The sequence below is a fragment of the Anomalospiza imberbis genome, chromosome 5 (assembly GCF_031753505.1).
Source record: "Anomalospiza imberbis isolate Cuckoo-Finch-1a 21T00152 chromosome 5, ASM3175350v1, whole genome shotgun sequence".
NCBI lineage: Eukaryota > Metazoa > Chordata > Aves > Passeriformes > Viduidae > Anomalospiza > Anomalospiza imberbis.
The window spans coordinates 72,032,373-72,056,229 of NC_089685.1; the positions used below are offsets into that span (position 1 = coordinate 72,032,373).

At 41.7% G+C, this 23,857-nt stretch overlaps 2 protein-coding genes across 2 annotated transcripts in view; one reads left to right on the top strand and one right to left on the bottom strand.

Moving 5' to 3' along the window:
• RERG (RAS like estrogen regulated growth inhibitor) overlaps positions 1 to 1,776 on the top strand; it is an 88,873-nt gene extending 87,097 nt beyond the window's left edge. Inside the window, exons 3-4 of the mRNA XM_068191961.1 lie at positions 670 to 743; positions 1,347 to 1,776. Coding sequence (XP_068048062.1) covers positions 670 to 743; positions 1,347 to 1,754 — 482 coding nt within the window. The 3' untranslated portion in view covers positions 1,755 to 1,776. The remainder of the gene's footprint in view (positions 1 to 669; positions 744 to 1,346) is intronic.
• The window catches only part of CALD1 (caldesmon 1), a 311,531-nt gene that overhangs the window by 55,834 nt on the left and 231,840 nt on the right, over positions 1 to 23,857 (bottom strand). The window lies entirely within an intron of this gene.

Consider the following 23,857-nt stretch of genomic DNA (forward strand, 5'->3'; position numbering starts at 1 on the left):
AATAGGGTTGTTGGGTTTTATTTTTCCATAGCCTAAATGCTTAATGCCCACTGGTTATCCTTACAAATCATAAACAGGGAAATCACTGCTTGATCCCTTGCTAGAAGAGGGGAATGTGATGATTTCAGCATGTTTAAAACACACATTCCTAAAATACCTAACTGGTCTGTAATTTTTTCACAGTATAAGGCCTGAGCTTAGTGGTTAGGTTCCTTGATCTGCAACCACACTGGTTTTGATCAACAAGCTATGCAGTGACAGTCTGTTGAGCTGGATGGCTTGAGAATTGTGGTTCTGTCTTCCAAAGGTAGCAGCCTTCCCTGGGAGCAAACAGGAAAAATGGGATACAGCTTTGCAGAGCTCTCTGCCACAACAAACTGTCCTTTGCTGGGTGCAGACTGCAGCATCCACCAGGCTTTTGCAGGTCTAACCCATGGGAAAGTAAAGGTTGTGCCCTATGGAGAGAGGTAAGCGTTGCTGTTTTAGAGAAGAGGACTTGAGTGTGCTCCAGGATGGCTGGAAGAGCTCCTGCAAACAAAATGTAGTCAAAAAACTGCACGTCACATATCTGCTCTTATGCTGGGAGATCTGTGAGGATGATTGGAAGAAAAACAAAAAAAGAAAATTACGTTCTTTTAATACATTTCACAACATGTGTTCTTATTTTAGAGTCGACATACCGTCACCAAGCTACCATTGATGATGAGGTGGTTTCCATGGAGATACTAGACACAGCTGGCCAGGTGCGTGGGCGCATGTGCTGCTGCTACCCAGTGCCTCGGCTGGGGTATGCAGCAGGGGAGGAAACTGGGGGGGTGCAGCAGTGCAGGGGGTGGCTGGAGCGCCCCACTCTGGGGACACAGATTTGCCTCTGGCCAGAACGCCCTCTCTCCTCCCCCATGCTGGATCCACAGCCTTCTGCGAGGGAGGGATCCTGTTAGGAAGAACAAACAAGTCAAGGGGCTTACTCTGGGCGTAAAATTATTTTGTTGTCACGCCTTTTCATCTGGGGCCAGCCCAACAAGTAGGCACAAAGCCACAGCCTATTTCTACAGTAAAGTGATGAGGCTTGACAACCTTAGGCAATAATTCCCACTAAAGTGAAGATCAGATTTGTCATAGTCAGGTCTCCCTTTTAAAACATGGCAGGTGCAGGTGCTGCACAGGGCTGGGCAGGTCATGGCACTGGGTGGAATACATCTCCTGTGCCACGTGATAAGAAAGGTGATGTGAGCAAAGTATGAAGTAAAGTAGATTCACAGAGCTTTGCAGGACCAGCACCTCTCTGAAGGCCTGCTGTCTTCATAAATCAAATTCCTAAGGCATTCTTCTGTCTTTTTGAACAGGAGGATGCCATTCAGAAAGAAGGACACGTGCGATGGGGCGAGGGCTTCGTGCTGGTTTACGACATCACGGACAGAGGCAGCTTCGAGGAAATGCTGCCGCTTAAGAACTTGTTGGATGAAGTCAAAAAGCCCAAAAATGTCACCCTGATCCTGGTGGGGAACAAAGCAGACTTGGATCACTCCAGGCAAGTCAGCACAGAGGAAGGTGAAAAGCTGGCCACGGAACTTGCATGTGCTTTTTACGAGTGCTCTGCTTGCACGGGGGAGGGCAACATTATGGAGGCCTTCTACGAGCTCTGCCGGGAGGTGCGGCGCCGCAAGATGGTCCAGGGCAAGACTCGGAGGCGAAGCTCCACCACCCATGTCAAGCAGGCCATTAATAAGATGCTCACCAAAATCAGCAGCTAAAGAGAGCTGTCCTAAGCCAGAGAAGCGGAGCACGTTTAATGAGAAATGGTCAAATCTTTGCAATGAAGAAAAAAAACCCAAAAAGACAAACAACACCACTTTTTCGAGTACACGGAATCATACTATTTTCCTGTTTTGAAATGCATTTAGCCACACTGCTTTTGACTAATGTGGGAAAAAAAAAAAAACAAACACCAAATGAACTCCAAATGACTAGAGAACTGTGGGGATTGGCAACCAAGAGAGATTTTCTGCTTCTACGTGACTAGCTCCAATCCCCTGCAAGTCAGTAGTGCCTAAGCATCACTTCCAGCCAGGCAGGTGCTCATTAGCCGCTGGAGAGTAAGTTTCAGCCCTCAGTCCATCAACAACCATCACAGCTGGTGTTCTCCAGGACTGAATATGTGTAGAGGCTGCTGTGTTGAAACAGAAAGTTCACCTGACACCTTCACCAGCTCTGAGTTGGCTCATTGTATGCTTTCACTCCTTCCTTGTTATTTTTGTCAAATCCAAGAGTGTTGATGTTCTTAGCAAGGTATGCAAAAAATAGAGGAAAGTTCTATTTCCTGGAGTGTTTAGCCAGCTAGACACACATTTCAAGAGAGCTAAAGTTCAGCTGCTTTTCCAGCTCCTCTGAAACTGCAGACTTCTCCAGAAATAATCATCTAGTCCAGCAACATTTCACCATTTCCCTCTCAAAGCGTTGTACTATGCCTGGGGAAATGGGAGTATGTGTGATGGGAAATTGAACTGAAAAAAAAAAAAAAAGAACCATATTAGTATTAATTTAGCTACAGGTAGTTTTTAGATTTTTTTGTCTTTTTTTTTATTCAATTAGTTCCTCTTAGTTTATTTTATACCAAAGAAGAACTGAACCCTTGGGAAGGCAAGTATTTAAAGTCTAAGCCCAAATGTAAATCAGATCTGAATGGCCTCTACCGTATCAAAAGACCATACTTTTCAGCTGTTTAAACTCCCAGATGCTGCTTGGAGCACTCTGGGGCTCAAAGCAGTGCAGGCTTTTTGTGACTTTTATCTGGCACACATTTCCACAGGTGGAAATGCATTTTATGAGATTTTAGTGCCTGGGATAAAAGGTGTCCAGTGCTTTCCTTCTCCCTCATCATCTCATTTAAACCAGCTGCCAAGTTTTGCCTCCTGTCTAGTTGGTTTGTTAACTGCTAAAAGATGCAAGAACCAAGACTGGCAGCTTTTCATTCAGATTGTGCTGGTCCCCACCAGTGGTGCAGCATCCCTTTGGGCAGCTCAGACTGTCAACGTGCAGAACCACAGCCAAGGGCTGGGATGACAAATTAGCAGTGTTCTCCTTTGAGGAACAGGCTCCTTGGAGCATTTGCTTACAGCTTTGTTCTCCACTTTGTATGTGGTTATTTGTGAGGAAGTAACCCCAAAAGCCTATCAAATGCAAATTGCCACAGATGTAAGAAAGTGAGTAAATCTAACTGGCTGGCACTTTGTAGAGCTATAGGTGGCCATATAGGTGGTGGAACACGCTGAAGAGGCAGATCTGTATATCCACATGAACAGAGAAAAGCTCCAAATTAGGACTTCAATTAAAAGTATTCACTTAAAGATATTTTACCAAAGTAATTTTTTTTAAACTTTCACTTTTGCCCAACCAGCAAAGAACATCACATTCAGATGTATATTTTTATTTGGGCTGTTGTTTGTTTTCTCTGCTTCTGTATTCTAGGTGGTAAAAACTCATTTCACTGTCCTGGAATCAATGTCTATATTTTGGTCCTCATGTTCACATGTGTTGCTGTACATCAGCTGGACACACTGCAATGGAAACTCCACCGTGTGCTTCTGGGCAGGGGGTTCTTGCAACAGGCCTCTGTGACACACTTGTTCCCAAACTACTCATCACATCGTTAACTTTTTTTAAAAATAAAAAAATACAAAAAAAATTAAAAAAAAAAAAAAGATGTTTTGCCATTTTTAGTATTGTAGAATCAACACAAGTGTAAAGGAGAGAGCTAGTGCCTGTTCACAAACCAGAATTCTTTACCTGAGGGACTCAACTTGCCAGCAATTTAGTTACATTAGGAGCCAGAGTGAGCACTTGCAAGTTGAAGCACTGAGGTTCTGTTTTCTTTCCAATCAGTGCTGGTGCACGAAGTAAACAGAATCCTTACCTGCAATCCCATGGCAACGTAGTCATGTCTTTACTTTGGTATGCTAAGCAATTGGTTCATCCCTCTTAGAAAACCTCAACAGTTCTTCTCAATCCCAAAAATCCTTTCTTGGGGTTCAGGTTGGAGCTGCATTTAAAATACAAAAAGGTTCTAAATGAATGACAAGAGAAAATAATTACTCATATTTATTGGAGAAGAGTTGAAAGGAAGGAGAGGCTAAGTTACAGCCCTCATACTTTCCAAAAGATTTCCAGCAAACTGTATCTTCTTTTATAACATCTGTGTGGATAAATTATAAAATCCTGGTGAAAATAAAATGTTCCACTGTGCAAACATCCCTTGTTACATAAAGAACCTATAATAAAAATAGGAACATTCCTTTGCAAAGACTGAATTTGAAAACTGCCAAACAAGAGAAATACTTGGTCAAAAAGGAGGCTGCCATGTTGTGACCTTTCCTCCAAAACTAACACAAACTTCTTTAATTAATTGCTCATTAATTGGTTTCCCTCTAAGCCATTTTTGTTGAAATGCATTACATAGCATTAAATGCAACTTGATTTACTGCTACTCACAATGTTGCAGCGTATTACCGGATACGTTATAAATCTGTCGTACTCCCACAATGTGCCAGTTGAGCCCAAAATTGCCCAAGCGCTGAAAAGGCTGAGTGCAGCATGAACTCACATTCAGTAGCCTTTCTGCAGCAGACATTCTGTTTTTCCTGCTGCTGTTTAAGTGTGTGTATGTGACACTAACACTGAACTTCTCTCCTCTGCCTGCTGCCATTTCTGCGGAGAGAGGGTGGGAAAGACTATAAAAATGGGGAGGAAAGCTGAAAGGGATACTTGTTACCTTCAACAAGTTGATTGTCATTTATGAAGTTTTTAAAATATTTATCTTCAATTGATGAAGAGTTAGTCACGCCCGTGCTGCAAGACCTGGATCAGGACCCAAAACTCCCCTAGAACTTTGAGAATCTTTGTATCTGGGGGTTTGGTGCAACTACAGATGGAAGTGAGGATCAGCCACTGGGTTTGCACCTGGGTCCAGACAGGTTGTCCCCAACCTGGGGATAGTTGGATCTGGCAGTTTGCTACAAGGCTAGTTGATTTTTATATATATAATGATCTGTATGCATTTTTACATTAAAAATATGAAAGCTTGTGCTTGTAGATAATATATAAGAAAATAAATAAAAAAGAAAAAGAAAATATGGTGTTTTCTGTACTGAACTCTCACATATTGATCTTCCATTAGATGTCTCCAGTGCTCCTTCCAGCTCTTAAGGGGCCAGTTCCAAAAGCCCTGGTTTGGTTCTTACTTAATCTTTATCTGAGGAAAACAAACAATGAATTTTACCAGAATAAGCACTGTAAAATTTGGATCATTTTACTGGAACTTATTTGGCTGTTAGTCCTGGAATAGAGAAGTCAAACAGCATCTACAGTGAGGCACAGCTCCAAATGTCCTTGCTAACTATTTCAAGACTGACGAAAAAAGTTACTGGGCAATTAACTAACCTCAGTGAAATCCACCAAAAGCTGTCCTGCCAACTAAACAACACAGATCTTGATCTCAAGCTTCTGAGGTGATAGAAGAAGTCTGGGATAAGAAGTCTGGAAGATTTATGCTGGTGGTTTGGACAGAGGCAACTTTTCACCTGCTGCCAACTACACCCGTATTCCAAGGATAATGCAGTGTTAATCTGAAGAGGAGGTACATAACAGGTACCTTAGGAAAGGTACAATATATGGGTGGTAAATAATCAGAGTGTGGGTGTTAAACTGTAGCAGAGGAAGTTTCAGCACTGAGGAAGGGAGCTGTAATCCATTCTTTTTCCCCCAAACCTGGGCCAGCCAAGTAACCCAAAGTGTGGTGAACAGGAGTGGGGGTATAAGAATGTCACAACAGGCAGAGCACTGCGTAAAACCTGGGTGCAGAATCTATGCTGGGAGGTGAAACCTCCCAACACTGTCTGCCTCTGGAGCACTACAAAGCAGCCTTGAGTTCTGTCAAGCCACACTATAACTTGCTGCAGTCAAAATAATTTCTCCTGCAAAGTAAGTAGCTGCAGTCATAAAGGCTTTGCATAAACAGTCTTGGGGTTCCTTTTATCTTTTTCTTTCATGGCTCAATACATATGCAAATCTTAAGAAGAAACAGAAAAAGAGGCTTTAATTAAAAGAAGCTTCTTGGCATTTTGATGTATCTGCCTTTATGCTCTTTGCAAAATTAAACCTATAATGAAAACAGTGTCATCTTAGAAACTCTGGTGTTAAGCATTTTATTTCCTTTACAGATGCCAGGCACTAATTACCTCTGGCTATGAAAACACAAAGCAGCAGCTTGTCCAGTGCTGTGCAAGGTTTCTAGGAGGTGATAATGGTGTGAGGCCAGCTTAGCCTGGTTTCTGCAAGCACCACCGCCCATGGGGAAGGCTGTTAATGCAGCTGGCAGGAGGAGGAGACGTGGCAGATTCCTGGGGCAGGACTCTGCTGGCTCTGCTGGAGTTTGCACGGGGTGGGTCAAGCCCCTGGTCCCCAGCCTGGCAGCCAGTGTGTGGAGAACACACTCCAGTGGCCAATTTCTCTCATCCACCTGAAGGACTTTCTCCTTTTTCAGTTTGAAGTAGACTGGCAGGAAACCCTAAGTCCACACTACTACTGGCTGTTTAACAAACCCGAGAATTTGAGGGGAGTTTGGCCTTTTTGGACTGGTCTCTTTCATCTCCAGCTTGATTCCCCAAAGCAGCATTTGTCTTTTGCTGTTTCCATCATATTAAATGAAATAGTTTTGAGTTTTTGGTTGGTTGGTTTTGGTTGTTTGGGTTTTTTTTAAATGGTAGTTGTCAATAGACTCTGATACCCATGGGTACTTCTCAGAGGTCACGCTCACAAGGATGGAGTATTTGCTAATGCCTCTGGATATTAATTATTCACACTGAACACAGCAGCTCTAAAGAGTTGGAAATTTTTTTTTTTTTTTCCAATAAGGGAACCTCTCATCACTGTAGTACAGGTGCCTGTGTCAAGTACCAGACCTAAACCGGACTGAAATATTCTGCATCACTAGGAGCAGCCATGGCCTGTCATGGAATATTACCATGCGGAATAATAAAAAAAATTGAAACAATTTACAGGCAGACTTCAAATTATACCTCACAGAAAAAAACCTGCACATTCTTTCCTTTTAAATTTTATGTGGTATCAGGAATTTACAGAACCTCATTTCAAAATCCAACAGGTTCTGGAGAATAAGAATGTATCAGTAATGTAAAAAATAAGGGGCTTTATCAAACTCCTTTGTCAGTACACATGATTGAACTCTCCACTCTGTTTCCTCTAGCCTGGTCAAAGCTGTCATTACTACAAAGAATATCAAGGAGACCCAGATGGAACTTCTGATATGAATAAAAAATCAAATTAAAAACCCCAATAAATAACCCTAAAGGGACATAATTCAAATAAAGGTTGAACTCTCATTTTCCTGAAAAGCAATTGTAACATTTTGTACACCAGTGCTGGTACACAGGTGATCTGAGAAAACTAAGTAATCAGAAACAGTGGAATATTTTGAGGTTTTAACTTGGATTTCTTTTTGCAAATCTAGATGTAATGAAATAAAATTATTATTGTGCAACAGACATTAGGTCTGGAGTTCATAATTGCCAGGTTTTTGATATCCAGCTTTCAAAAAATCAAGAGGAGGGAAGAGGAGAGGGGAAAGAAAAAGAGGACAGAAAAGGGGAAAAGAAGAGAAGAAAAGAAAAAGAGAGAGAAAAAAAAAAAGAAAAGGAGAAAAACTTAGTTTTAAAAATCAAAATATTTTTTTCTTTGTTCTTAGGGTTTCTCTGTGCCGAGCTTTCTGCAGTTCTGCAGTTCCTCATCAAAGCCAATGCTAGAACACTGGACACTGACACTTGCTATCCAAAAATCCTGCCTCTCCTAATGACAGATACAATCTAAACCACACTCGTGTAAACATTCAGCTCAATTCCAGCCTGGGACAGAAGTTTACATCTACTTGAATCCAAATTATTTCACTTTTGCATTCAGGGTGTATTTCTCTTCTTTGGAATAGAATTCAATTCTAAAGCAGTGAGTGTTACTAACAATATAAAGTACACATAGTTTTACTGTCTATCTAAAAGAAATCCATAAACAAAAGAATGCTTTGTCTGTGAGAAATGAAGAAAGCAAAAGAACCTTAGATGGTTCTGTAAATGTTAAACCTCTTGCAACAGACCAATAAGTTGCCTGTAGCTTCTTTGTTTTTTGACATTTGAAATAACCATAAAAAGCACAAAAAGCCTGCAGCTTGCTTTAGGGAATTTCTGTGAAGGACAGTATTTCTTTATATTGTTATTTATTCTTCAGAGAAATAGAGTTAAAATGTTCAAGTTTTTAACTCAATAGAAAATGTAGCAGGAATGACAAAGAGTTGTTTTAGAGAGGCAGAAAGGTAGGGAAGAGTGACATCCTCAGACTTCCTAGACAAGAATCTAAGTAACAGTTCTGTGAAGGACTCTGACATTTTCATACAATGATGAGCTGTTACCTGAAGTTTAAACTCAGATTAAAAAAAAAATAATTATTACTGTGATGCAGGGACCAAAAATAAAAAGGTGAGCTGGACAGGAACAAACGCAGATCCAAACCAATGTGGCTAATCATATGTTCTCCCTTTATTGTTTACAGACGGTAGTTTTTATACACTTCCAGATAGTTTACAGTCGTGAGCACACTCTCATTGGCAAGCAAACATTGTTTGTTCCTGTCTTAAGGTGGCTAAAGTTTCACACTGCAGACCTATATTAATTCACACCTAGATAGCTCAGTACTTTCTGTTACACCTGAACATAATTTCTGACTGCGCCACAAACTCATTCTTAACTGCGCCACAGGCTCCAAGGCCTCACCAGTGCCCACGTCTGAGGCCGAGGCTGGGGTAGCTCAACCTTCACTCTAAACATATAAATCGTGAACATCCAGATCGTGACCCATTTCTCTCAGAAATTCCTCTACATTACTGCAGGGAGCAAAGAAGAGATCTTTAGGTTAGAGTTGTTATCATTCTGAAGCAGAGTTACTATCCTGGTTTCAGATAATTTTCTCCAATAGAACCTACCGCCACTCCAATTTTCACAAACAGACATCAGCAGAAAAAAAAGAAAAAAAAGGTGGGACTGAAAGATCACAGTGTTTAATTTACCTGTGCAGACCATGAACATTTCCTGGGGTTTTAGGAATGGCTGTAGACAGAAATTCATAAGCTACTGAAAACATCCATAAAATGGCAGACACAATATTCTGCCATGCCTCTCCCAGGTGTTGGCCCTAAGTTTTCTCCACCAAATTCTGGACTGTTTTAATGCCTTTATCATCTTCAAGGAAAGACTTAACAATTGTTGGTGCAAAATTTAGTGATTTGAAGTCAGTTTGGTTTTGGTTTTACGTTGAAACATTTAAAAACATTTCCAAAAAACCAATCCCCACCACACTTTAATTTAGATTACTGTGATGAGCTCAGTGAAAATATCTCAATAACTGCTTAGGAGAGTTAATTCTCACAACTATTTTAAAAAGAGAGCTAATCCAACCCCTCTTTTTTGTGAGCTTATGCAATTTAGTGTTTTCTAGTGTGAACTTCTGGTCAGTAGGGCTCTTAGTCTCAAACATTCTCGTGGACTCCCACGGACCTTTATGAAAACAAGTTCATTTATTAAGATAGGTGCAGAGAGCATGCCATGATCTCAGAGCTGATGGCAGTAGGTGGGAGGTTACTAACCATGGTCTAATCAAGTTCCTGTATTCAGTGACGAGCAAAGGGAATTATCACAATAATTACCACATCGATGTCCTTGGCCACACCACTCCAGCTCCAGCTCCACCAGCAGCTCCAGCTCATGTCCCTTGATCTGTCAGCTGGGATTGATTTACAGCCACAGCAGGCATCGCAGCTCAGTCAGAAGGGCCTTGCCCTTCTCCCACGTGGTTCTTCATGGATTTGATCCAGTGGCTTCTGTGACCCAGTCTGGACTCTGAACACAAAGAAGCACAAAAAGGCATGGTGTTTCCAACATGCAATTGTTGTGCTTATCAAGTTCCAGGAAGGGAATAAGTTGCTTCTAATTACATGAAGTGAATGTGTACCAATGACAAACTCCAGTAGAAGTCAGAGCAAGTTTTTAGAAACTCCCAAAGACTAGTGAATGTTCCAGTAAGAGTGCTGAGAGGCACTTTGCTGAATTACAAAATATACAAAAATATAGAGCAGGACAGGACTAGAATGCAAAATCATTCACAACTTAAACAACTCCATCAAGGCTAAATTCAGTTTTCAGACTGCCTCAGACTTAACCCTTTTGATTCTGAATTAGACCTGTTTCAGAGTTTACTGAAGTTAATAAAAATTATTCCCAGAATGTTTTCAGGAGCTTTGGGATCTGAATCTTTACCCTTACACTTGTCCAAGCCTAATTGTCCATCTGTCTTAAAAGGATTACTGACTTTATTTTGTTAGTGGATAGGGAGTAATTTGTAAAAGCTGAAACTACAGTTATTGTGAGTCCATCCTCCTACCAGTTCCATGGTAGCATTTGCAACCAGTTCCTCTCTTTTACATGAATATTGGATTATTTAAAGAAGCATGGCTTGTTGCAGCACAAGGGAGAACTTGATGTCAGCTCACTTGCTCTGAGAGTCTCACCGAGTGATTCTCCCATGGAAAAGAGGGATGACCCTCTGATAGCACCTGTAATTTAAAAAGTCATTAAAAATCAAGAAAAAGCTCCTATCAAGACCCCGTGTTCCCTTCCTCTGGAATAAATTGAGAGAAACAAGGATAGTGTTCCTACCAGAATGATTAAACTGTATCAAGATGTTTATTCAAACCAACTACTGTTTTTCTCTGCTTTTGATAATTAAAAACATGTCATGAACATTAAAAATACTACAGTTAGATATTGGGGAGGGTTTTTCATCATAAAAAAATTCTTTGTTGTAAATCTTTTCGTTGTTCCTCCTTGTCCAAATATCTAAAGACAGATCTACCCTTCAGTCATCTCCATTTTTCACTCTGTAAGTCCCATAGTGCAGTTCTCTTCCTGCCTACTTCCACACTCAGTTAAACATGAACTCAAAAATTACACACTCAGTCATTCCTTCAGATCAATGACATCCCTGAAAAAATTAGAGATTTATAATTTTTCCAATAGCTGTAACAACAAAAGTTGCCAGTGCTGGCTTCAAAGGCTTTGGCAACTCGTACTGAGCTACTTTTCCCCATGGTCTTACCCACCTTGGGTCCATCAACCTGTCTTACACTCCCATAAGTGAACCAATAACATCTTTTAAGGCCTGTGTATTTTCTATTTCTACCCTCTTTTGTAGGTATATTCTCCCTCTGATTCCATCCAAAAATCACTTGCTTGCCAAGTAAGAAAACCACACTTTTCAAGATTTTACCAGAACAGTTCCTAAATCAAGTTCTTTGCAACAAGAGATTTATTTTTTTTCCCATATATTCTACCCAGTGTTGAGCAAATAACTATCACCACAGCTTCAGCACTTGGAACACCTTAAATGTTGACCTCTACAAAGAAAAAAAAGTCTAAAAGAAAATCTCACTGTTGCTTGTTCTCTTTTTATTTGAAGAATTTCCCTGTGATGGCAGCATGCACACATTTACACCACTGCATTAGAAAGGGTGACTCCTTATTCCCACTCACAGTCATGAGAAGTTACATCAAAAAGGGCTGCAGAAAAGAGTAACTGCATAATTAGCATTTCTTACCACTATATGTTGAAAGGTAAGGAGATGAAGACAGAGAAAAATTTATATTCTTACATTTAATGACAGCTATTTCTGTTAAATAGGAAACCTAAAAGCACATCAGCCCTTTCATCTCCAACCCCTTTGTTTCTTCTCCTCTAACAATTGCTCCTTGTCCATAGGAAATCAGTTCACCACCCTGAAAAGATCACCTTGTCCAAGGCCTAGCACGATCCCATATTCAAGCAAGGCAAGAGAAATGAAGTTTTGAATACAGGATATTGAATCTAAGCATTGTTGCTTTTTCGCTGCGATTGCAATGTTCTTTTCCTGTCCTCAGTGGATGTTTGCCCCAACAAAAATCTTCTCCCAGATGCAATGCTGCAAATGGAGAACAGAAAACACAACCAAGAAGCGCTGTCCTTTCTCTGTCCTAGCTGGCAGTGCTGGAAGTCATACAAGATTAGAGGCACAGGCTCATCATAATAACAAGAATAGTGGTTTCTTCCCCATGCCCTAAAGAATGGCAGATTTTTTTTTTTTTAATTTACATACATCAAATTATTTAGTACATTAAGTACTGCACTGATGGTTTACAGGGACAGTTCCTCAGCTGCAGGGAGTTGTTCTCTTTTCAAGCCCCGCTAAGAGACATTAAGAAATGTGTCTCGGAAATGAAAGATCAGCAGTCTGGCTCGGGCTCTGCTACAAAACTTCTGTCTCCATTGGCACCAAGCTCTGACTGCTTATTTGGAAAGACAGCAACCCTTATCCACCCCATGGGGATTCCTGAGCCTGAATTTATTAATGGGGCTGACTTGCTTGGTTCAAGTGCCCCTCAGCCACATCCTCTGACATCTCCTGCTATTTACTGGAAACTCACTTTCTGCACGGTGATAAAAGCCAGGGAACTTCACCCTGGAAGGCTGAGGCTGCCCGGTGAGCAGGGGCTGAGCAGAGACTGCTCTCGTGGGGCCAGACTATCACGGTGAGGAGACCATAACAGGAGACTTTATGGTCTGCTGCCACACTCCCAGCCACAGAGCTGGGTCACCAGAGGTGAAGGTAAAAGGGAAAAGTGTCAGTGCTGTAGCTGCCCTGGCAGCTCCCTTCGGTACACAAGACCTTGAACATTTTACTGGGCAATAAAAGAATGTTAAACAGTCCCCTCCTCTCCCTCTTCAAGGTCGGCTGGTGGTTTCATAACCCCTGGAATGCCACGTAAAACTGCATTGTTTCCACCATTCCCACGTATTTCATCTAAGTGTGAAAACAGAGTGAAATGTTTAAATGGCTAATAAAGGGGAGCTAGCCTTTGGGGAAAAAATAAGAACAAAAAATAAGAATAACATTGTGGTGTACAGCACAAGAGCCCTGGCTTCATTTTTCTCAATGATTTTGCTAAAATCACTTCAGCCCTCTGCGCCTGTTTTTTATTTCTAAATGGGGCAAAGGACATATGCCCTTGCTTGAAATACACATGGGAAATGTGCTTGATGACAGGTTAGAGGTATTGATCAGAGCCACTCAGCAAAGATAAGAACTTCAAAGAGAAATGGTGGATGATAACTGGAAGAGTGACAAATATCTAGAATTTCCAAACTTTATCTGTGAGAAGTCTTGTTTGCCAGAGGTATTTCCAGACAACAACAATTTTAATTTTAGAATACCATTAGAAAAACAACAACAACAACAACAACAAAAGTAGAAAATTTTGGATTTAAGATACTCACTCCCAAGGATCTTAATGAACTTGGAAGCTTTTTTCCCTCTGAGCTTTTCTCATAGAGAAAACTGTGCAACTATGGTTGCATCTTTTAAAAGAGTAGAATATCGTGGCCAATTCTTTGATGTGTGATGGAATAGAATTTACAAGAATTCCTGTCATCTTGAATATTTTCTAAAGGAAACAGCAGGAAGAATTATGACTTTAAGAGGATGCTGACATAATCAGCTTACTCTCTCTTTTGAATTTCAAAACAACAATGAACAGACACTCTGGGGCCAGCATATAACTATAGCGAGGCCCAGAGTGCTGAACACAGAATTTGACCATAAACATGTTATTGGTCAATGCAAAATGCAATTTTGGTGGGTTGGTGTGAGTTTCAGCTGTCTATCAATGCAAGGTTTATATACCAAGCATGCCTGAGTCCATCTGGCACCAAGGTGGCTAAAGGAACAGTTGATGATGTTTCTTTTCCAGTGTCCCTTTGCTGGAATTTTATCATTGTCAGAGAATGGCTCAAAACTGTGGAAAGTGATTGGAGTGTAAACAAAGTTTCAAACTTTGCTGCTGGGATGTGTGTCTGCCATGAGCTGATCTCAAACCCTAGGTCTGAATATCCCTCAAATCTGGATCCTTTCCAGATCTAAACTCTGTATCGAGCTCCAGGTCGAGCAATACTGAGATCTGATTCACAAGCCAGCGAACATGTAAACTAAACAGAGTTCCAAGTCCAGGTCAGAAAATTTCCACACTCCCCCAAGCCCTTCTCTGTCTAAGCAGCGCTGAAGATTGTTTTGCATCGTTGAAGCAGCACAAAACAGCTCAGAGATAAAATGGACTTGATGCAGGGACTGGGGTCCACAGGTCAATTCCCAGTCTTAAGAAAAAGGCTCTGGAAGGAGAGCAGAAATGGCAAGCCCTGAAGAAAGTAACCAGTCCAGAAAAAGGCTGGGTTATGGGAACAACCTAAAATGGCTTTTCCTTTGGGATCTCAGCTGCAGTGACATGGCTGGCTGCTCCAGAGGGCTCAATGTGTTTGGGTCACGGAGCTGCCTTGGAAAACAACAGCTGGAACCAGAGAGCAGGATGAAACACAGGGAGCGAGAAGGTCCTAAACATCCTGCTTGCAGCTTTGCAGAGGAAGACAAGGCAGTGCAGCTCAGCAGAACACATAAATTCAATTGGTATTTTCAGAGAAAGGAGTATCAGAGTAGGTTAAGGAAATAAGTTTCACTGTAGGTGTTATCAGTAAAAAGAGAGAAAGGAGCACTGCATGGGTGGACTGGACCAAAAGGGGATGGAGAAGAGAACAGTCAAATGTTCTTGGCAGTGCTTAGAAAAGGGGAAAGAAAACTGACACTTCTCGATAAACAGTCTCAGGACTGAAGATGCCTTTGGATTTTTTTGCCAAAATACGTTTAATGAAATAGAGCAGTCTTTTCCCCCTGCAATGATAATTTTTTAAAAATGCAGAAAACCCCATTCACATTCCCACATGCCCTTATGCTGAGTGCTTTCAGAGCCAGCTCTCAGCAAAGAATATATTGGAACAATCTATCTCTGGTATGCACCCAAAGAAGTTAATAAAGCAGCCCAAAAGAAGAGACTTTTTCCATTTGATGTAATCTGAAATATGTAAAATAACCTATTGGAGAAACTGAAAAGAGTGGAAAGATCACCCTTCACTTTAGATAGTACATTTAGATTCCCTGAACAAATATTTGGCTATTTGCCAGTGTAGCTTCAGGATATATTAAGTTAGAAGAAGCCATAAAATAAAATTGAGGCACAAAATAATACTCTGCATAATTTTTTTTTTTAAATTATGTTACTTGAGAAAGCAAACTTAGAGATATATTCACTGACGTTTGACTAGTCAATGCATTTTGAAGATTCAGAATATCACTTCCAAATTTAATAGGGTTTTCAACATGCAAAGTAAAAAAATATATTTATGTTTATTTATATTTATGTTATATATTTATTCCAGAGGCACAGTATGTTGCAGGTGTATTAAAAAGAATACACTCAGTTCAAAGAAAGTGTGACAGAAAATTGTGGTGCAAAGTTTATAGCCCCCCAGCCACAGCTGATTTTACCTGGACTCATTTCCACAGTCCCTCAAGAAGAAAAGGTTACATTGCTCGACATCATCCGATCAGACTACAGTGGGGAAATGTTCATGAACTTCAGATTTCCACTTTCATTCTGGGATGCTCCTGCCATCAGCTGTCTCCGTCAGTGGGTGGCTCTGACCAGCACTACCATCTAGTGGCACCACAACCTCCAAACCCTACAGAGCGCCCAGCGCCCATGCCCAATCTCCGGGGTGTCCAGCAGACTGTCCCCTGTGTTGTCAGCTGCTCCAGAGCCCAGTGACATCCACTGGTCAGCTGGATGTGGACAAAGCCCAAAAAGCCCACAGTGCTATCCCCTGCAGCACATTCCAAGAATAAGGCAGGTGGTTATCCTGCCAGAAGGAAGTGCAGGTGATATTTTTATTATAGTCCAAAATGGTAATATATGGCATCTAAAGAGCAGGTGGTCCTCTAAGAGGCCAGAAAATCTTTCAACATCCCGTGTAGGGAAACCACAGCCCTCCACATGCAAAGTATTCAATGCTGGAGAACACAGACTGTGTGAAAATATTAGGGAGGAAATGGTATGAGGGAATTGCATCACTCTCCAATAAATAAAGAAACAAATAAATAAATTTGGCAAGATGCAAAAGAAATGACTGATTTAAAAGTAAACCAAGTAAGGTCTTGTAAGGGTGCATTAAACACCAAAATGCTACTCTGTTAAAGTTGTAAAGAAGAACAAGAAGAACCTCTGTAGAAGCTTGGGAACAAAATCTGAGCCAGAAACAAGGCTTTGTGCAACTCAAAATGAAAACCCCTCTAGCCAAGTGAGGAAATCCACGTGTGGCAGCCCAGAGAAAATGCTGCTTACAGGTACATGTCTGAGACCCACGAGCTCCCCACAGCACAAGCACACAAATCTGCCTCCACGTGCTCCTTAACAGCTATTGATTGCTGTACCACCCTGCCAGGAGAAATGCAGGCTCAGACCCTCTGCTGCTCCCCAGGAAAACTGCACTCCTCTCTAAAGAGGCACTCAGCCTCAGAAATGCAGATTTAGATGGGGCAATGCACAGGCCAAGCGACACAAATGGATCCACAGGGAAGGAGTCCACCCTGCAAACAAATGGGAGATAAATGGCACCCCACTGATCCACACCATAGTTATGACCAGATCACGAGCAAGGAAACACACCTCAAGGACTGCTACCACTGGGAGATCCTCCCCAATGGCTGAGAAAGAAGCCAGACAATCTACTGCCAGCACTGCTCATACGTGGAGCAGAAAAAATAACTAGTACTTAATTCCACTGCCTTTTGCTGCCATTCCCACTACCCTTCCTAAGATCCAGCTTTAGGACTGCAAGCCCCTTCCTCTGGATAGGTATTTTTGTTGATCACCCAGCTTCCCAGTACCCCAGCAGCGGAGAATTTCCACGAGCTAGAGATGACATAGTCAGTCTGAGCTGATGGCAGGCCAGGGAAGCTGTTTTCAAAGGCACCACAGACACATTTAACACAGTTATTTGGTTGGATTTAATCAGCTCACAGAAGGCTGGCAATCTGCATGGCAATTCATTTTAATGATTAGAGCAAGGATTAATTAGAGCAATTATTTTAATAATTAGAGCTCCATTTTTCTAGGAATACAGCAAAATGCCACAGAGCCAGCCACTGTAGGATGAGATGGATAAGAGCTCTTACACGCATTTCAAAGAGCATTCAGGAGGATGTGAGGGTCACAAAGAGAATTTGCTCCACAGCTGGGAAGAAGAGCCGGTTATCTCAAGTTGTAACAAACTCCACAAATCAGGTTAAGCAAGGGCAGCATTAAAAATAAGCTGAGATAATTCCAGCTGAGCAGTAGGCCATAACCTAAGCTTGTCATGACCTCTTGCTTTTTAAAAGAAGAGTATGCAAACAGAAGATAAAACAAAACAAATTAAGGTACAAAATACATCTCTAAACAACTGAGCTGGTTTAACTCTGCATTGAAAACTGACCTGGAATTTATGTACCTACTGGGCATCAAAAGAAAGACCATTTTCTCTGGAGACAGTCAGAAAAGGAAATAAGAATCCACGACAGACTGGCTTTGTTTGGAAGAGGAAAGGGAAGGATTTAGGGACAGCAAAAGGCTGCTGGTTGTTATCTCACCAGTTTCCAAGGGTCATGTGTGTGAATAACAAAAACCAGTATCACTGATGCTCTGCTACTTGAGGCATGCTCACCTCAGTGAGGGCAGTGGCAGAAGCTGTTTCCTTGTCCAATCCCAAAAACAGAGGGCTGGTAATTGATATTACCATCTAGTTGATATTATCATCTGGTGTAGATGACTGGTCAAACTGCAGCCTGCCTTTTTCTTCCTTTTTTCAAAAAGGGCAGCTGCCTTAACAGGGTCTTCTTCTCCATAAACAGAATTCATGTCACATATCTGAAATCTCACCCTTTCAAGACATTTTACTCTGTGGTTTCTGCAGTACCAAGAGCCCAGAGAACAGTTCTGCTAATGAGGCAGTCTGCAAAGTTTTCTGGAGAGCTGGGAAATGGTGACAAACCCAGGGAAATGAGGGGTTGCCACATATCTACAAAGGAAGTCAGGCTCATCAATCTTTTGCTATCAAAACACTCTTTCAGACATACAAAGCTCTTTGCATACTTTCGTGAAACTGTTTCAGTGAAGCATGATAAATGCTAGAGAGAATTTAAGGATAACAGCAGGGAGTCTGTGGTGAATTCAGGTAGTTCAAAACATCTATAGTTCACAGAGACCCCGCTGTAGCTTTTTTTTTAGTCTCATTTTGCCTCCCTAATGTCAAGGAACATTTTATAGTGTTGCAGGCAGTACAGATACAACCCCTTTCAAAGTACATATTTCTATTTCATAGGGTCATAAAATCTTAGACTGGCCTGGGTTGGAAGACACCTTAAAGGCCATCCTTTCCAAACTCCTTGCTATGGGTAGGGACACCTTCCACTAGACCATCCAGCCTGACCTTGAACACTTCCAGGGATGGAGCACCCACAGCTTCTGTGGGCAATCTGTTCCAGGGCCTCACCACCCTGACAGTAAAGATTTTTTTGTCCTAATATCTGATCTACACCTACTCTCTTTCAGCCATTCCTCCCTCTCCTGTCCCTAGGTGCTGTTGTAGTGCCTCTCCATTTTTCCTGTAGGCCCCCTTGATATGCTGGAAGGCCACAATTAAGTCATCACCTATTTGTTTTGCTTTGGCTGGGGTTTGCCTTCAGCTAACCAAATTTTTTTTTCTGGTTGGAAGGACGTAGCCAGCTGTTGATGTCAGAAAAACCCCTCAGTTTAGCATTTGCTAAGGTTTAACATTTACTAAGAAGCAGCAGCTCCAGCACAATCATCAGCAGCAACTCTCCCTGCAGAGAGACACACTGTTGATGTTAAACCAGCAGCACCTGAGGGCTCCTTGGAGGTTTCAGCATCCAGCTGAGGATCAAACTTTCACCTTTAAGCTGTGATGGATTCCCCTGAAATGCAGCCTGGCTTCTGGACAGAAATGATCTACAGTTCTGCAATTGAATTGCACTCCTAACAGTGTCTGAGGACTAGACTAACAACAGACAAGTCAGCTAAGGGGATTCCAGTGCATTCCCATTCAGAAGGAAGAGAGAAAAAGATAACTAAATAACTGAAATATAGAGAAGAAAAAAAAAAAAAAGCAATAGTGACATTTGGGTGCACACAGCATTTAGCAATACATATAATTTTTACACTTAAATATATATTAATACATTATGTTCAAATTATGAATACACACACATATATTTAAACAGTTAGCAAGAGAATATTAGGAAAATCTCCCACTCATCCTCCCCCCAGACAAAGGTTAATCTAATTCCCACAGAATTTTCACATATGTCATGTTCATGAAGACTGAAGTACCACTGTGCTTGCAGCATGTTTGAATAGCTTTGGAAAAAAAAGATTGCTGGGGAATCAGGTATTTTCTAACCTTGGGAAAAACTAGTATTTTACACAAGCTCTCCAACGCTGTGTCTATAACTGCATCAAAAAAGATGCAATTTAAGACTTTTTTTTTTTTTTTAATAACCCGTTAAAACAGATGGAGTAACCATGAAGAGCTAGAAGCACATCATGGCTACGTGTAGCTATGCACAAAGCAAAACTTTGTTAATTCAGCACTACCCTTGCAGCCCGGAGGATACAGAATAACTTCTGCCCCTCTGCGTCCTGACACTGGGTCCTTCTGGAGTTGTTAAAGAAACACGAGGAGGAAAACACAGAGCCAAATGTTCCCCGGCAATTCCCTCGTGCATCAACGGCTCGAGTCAAGCTAAAGGAGGAAGCTGCTCTGTTGTTTTATGGCTCTGTGGTGAGAACTCCTCACAGCATCCCCAGGGTGGTGCTGAAGGATCCATCCCAGCGGGGAGGAGAGAGAATTCAGTGTGCAGGAGGAGGAGGGGGAGGACTGCACACAGGCAGCCGTCATCCCACTGATGCCTCACGATTTAGCTTTTATATTTTTCACATTCTGTGCTGCTTTAGTGTGTAACTCTCAGCTTCACATTAGGGGATGGTGAGCTCTCTGCACAGAGCAGGGAGACAAAACAATTCCTGCTCCAGCTGGGCACCAAGGACAAATGATCCAAACCTCAGGCCCAGGAGCACAAACAACGTGGGCTGGAGAGAGAAAAACAAGCAGGATGGGACTGCACGGGCTAAAGCTGGAATGGGACAATGAACTGCAATGTGCCCATGGAGCAGAGCTGATCCCAGGGAGAGCCCCCGGGAGCGCTCGTGCATTTTGGGACCATTTGGGTTCATCTTGGGTGCAGCCCTGGCTGGGCTCTGGTGCTGCCCAGGGTGGAGCCATTATTTTAATAAATCCCTGCTTTATTCTTTAACTCTGTCCAGCCTCTGTTTTAGGTCAGCCTTCACAAGACTTCACCAGGCCTGAAAGAGCAGAATCCTTCACTCCTCCCCTCAAATCTGCTCCACTGTTCAGGAAAGGCAGGACAAGGGATATGGGGGTGGAGAGATAGACAGTGGCTTTGGTACTGAGTGGCTTCCATGACCTTCAGAGCACTTGTACAAAACTGAATGTGACATAGACATTTAAAGTCATATTTATTACCCATGCAGCCTAGGCTCAGGGCTCTTCTGGAATAACATCCTTAGAAGGAAGAGATTGAAGCTGCATAAAACATACAATTATTTATTTTCATGTAGTCCCAAATGAATTGTTGAGCAAATCAACCATCCCTGACTCACCTCCATAGACACACACAAAATTTCTGCCTCCACAAAAAAAGGCAGCAGAATACTCAATCATTAAATCCCTTGAGAAAGAAGCATTTCCACAATTTTCATTTGGAATCTCTTTCTTGACATTGAGTCTCTATTTTCCTTTTCCCCTGCTTCATCTCATCCTGTGAAGGCTCACCTTCAGACTACATCAGCCTCCTCTTCATTGCTGTTCTCAGATACTTTTGCCTTAATCACCACTTCTGCCAGATGGCTGAGAACAGACCTGATCATACAGAGCTCCCACTCCCTTTACCAACCACTGTGGAGAAGGCAAGTTTCCTTTTCTAACAAAACCCCTCTATAATTTTAGCCTGAATATGAGCAGATTTAATTTTCTGCTCCCACAGCTGAGGACTCCCTGGGAGGAGAAATGCAATCTTTTCTTTCTGAGTCAGCATGTAATTACGTATGGTCCAGACATGGCCTGCAGCATCTTCACAGTTATTTTTGTCCCAGAAAAGGATTAGGCTGGATGCAGCATCATATATTCTGAGAGAGAGAAAGGGGCAGAGGCAAAAAAAGCACTGAAATGGAAGCCTCTGCCTACCCTGAACCCTAACTCTCCATGGAACTGCATGTTAATTCCTTAGTGAGGAACAAACCCAAGTGCTTCACCATTGCACTGGAACCAGAGTCCTAGACAGTTACATCTTTTGTTTTCAGGGGTGCTATATAAAAATAAAACAAACTATCCACTCCCCTCTCCCTCACAGTGAAATGACTAACCAGAGAGAAGAATGCTTGCATACAAAGTACATTTTGTGCTGCTCCTTGATTTGAGCACAGATTTCAAGCAGTTCAGACTGGGAATAGGGTCTCAAAAGTAAGTCAAAATATTAACTCAAAAGCTATAACAAGAGATTCCTAAAAACAAATTGATAAGTGAGGAAAAATACTTATGGCTTGCTTGAATTATGAGAACTCTTATGATTCCTATATTCTCTGTTGTTTAGAAACTTTCCCATCTCACACTTCTTCAGCTTTTGCAGTATATTATCAATTTATAATCAGTCCTGAAATGTTACATCCTCTCATGTGTTCTAAAATACTTTTTCAGTTCTCAATACAACTCTATTTCAAAAACTGGAGCTGGCCACTGGTACCAGGAACACAAAATCAACCTAGCACCAATCTGGTGTTTATAACTGGCATGGCTAGAAAATCACTGTGTTTGTGTGTTTAAGGTACATCCTCACTTAAAATGACAGCAGTGCAAAATTAAAAGAAATCACATTTCTCCTACAAAATGGCTGGGGATCTGAACAGTTACTGGGGAGATTCACTGTCAGGAAGACATCTGAGGATTTGGCAGCAGGAACACATAACTCAGCCCTGGAAAATAATAATATATGTATATTATGGGTCATAATTCATTGCTATCAGCTCAAGCAGCAGTTTCATGAAGAAATAACCATATGCTAAGCTGGTGGCCAATCACTGCTGGAGGAAATGTTTCATGTCTCATTACTGCTGCCAGGCTTTCACTGCTCAGAGACTGCCCAGGTGAAGAAGGACCTCTCCTCTCAGGAGATCCAACTCCACGTGGGGTCCTTTGCAGCAGTTTCAGCAGGCTCATGCTTCATCCTGTGCTTTTTCAAATTATCACAGAAATTGATAGTTGGCACTGACAGGCCTGATGGCTTACTATTATCTTTAGTTCTGGCTCACAGCAACACTCCTTTTGGAAAAAAGATGATGGATGGGAGTTTAGAACATATTTCATATCAAGTTTGAATTAAAATTCTAGATTCAAGGGTCCACAACAGAGCAGTGTAACGAAAGAAGAATCCTCTCTAAAATGGAGATTTGTGCAAAAAAAAAAAAAAAAGTATGAATTGAAAAGCCGTGACAGAGCATGGTGTTTGATGGCTTCTGTTGCTGCAGAATTAGTAAAGTATTCCAGCAGTTAAAACCCTCTCAAGCCCTCTTTGCTGCTTCTTGTTGCCTCTTTGCAATGAGAGCTCTGAACTGAGAGTAAGAAAGGTCCAAAGCAGTTTTACAGAGTCATAGTTGAGTCACCAGTTTTTCCCAGAAATGAAGCAGCTATTCAGCCTAAGATAGGCTGGGAAATGCTGTTTGAATGCCATAAAATGTGCTTATATCAGGAGATAACCCACAGAAACTGGACAAAATCCAGGCTGCCCTCTGTGGATACTGGGAATCCATTCAACCACAACAGTTGCTGTGGCAGCAGAGGCTCAGTACCTCCCTGAGGGTTGATCACTTATCCAAACTTTTCAATAATTGTGGAATACTAAACCAAAAACACTGTGCTGTCCCACTCGTTGTCATTTAATCCTGATTTCCACATTTCTAGACCCACTACAACCAGAACTGCCACAGCACTTTTAACTTTTTATGCATTTTCTGCATAGAACATAAGCCTTTTCATGCTCAAAAGTATTTATTAGAGATGCCAGGCTGAAGAGCTAAAATATTTGATCCTGCGCAGAAAACCAAGCATGTTTTTGGCTAGGGACTTGCAGGAGTTTGAGACTTGCCACAATTTTCACTCCTATCAGCATAACTATCCGCCAGTTTTTCTTTGCCCGAGAAGTGTTGCTACCATTTTCAAAACAAGGCTAAGATCTATCATTCCTCCTTAGAATTTCAAACCTGATGTTTGGCTTAACTCCCTTAATTCAATTAAGTGTACAACATAACCAAAACTACTGCTTCAGTCCACCCAAAACAGCCTATACCATCAGAAATATAAGAGATATCATCCCTTACTGCAGCCTTCAGGGCAGCTCTCCCCCAGCTCCCCGAGATAAGAAAGGGGTGAGGATCAAAACACTGAGCACTCAGTGCACCTCTGGAATAAAACACCCAAAACAAAAGTTCTCTGACTTCAAAACTGGTTAAGAAATTTGCAGCTTGAGCACTTCTGTAGTCTCAGGTTAAGAGCACTCTGACACACTGAGCTAGCACCAGGGAATCTCGGATTATTTTCTATCTCTACCTACGGTTTGTCACAGAAGGAGCCTCCCCTAGGCAGACTAAGATGTGTGAAGCTACCAGGGAGACTTAACATCTGAACTGAAGCAGTCTGGAAA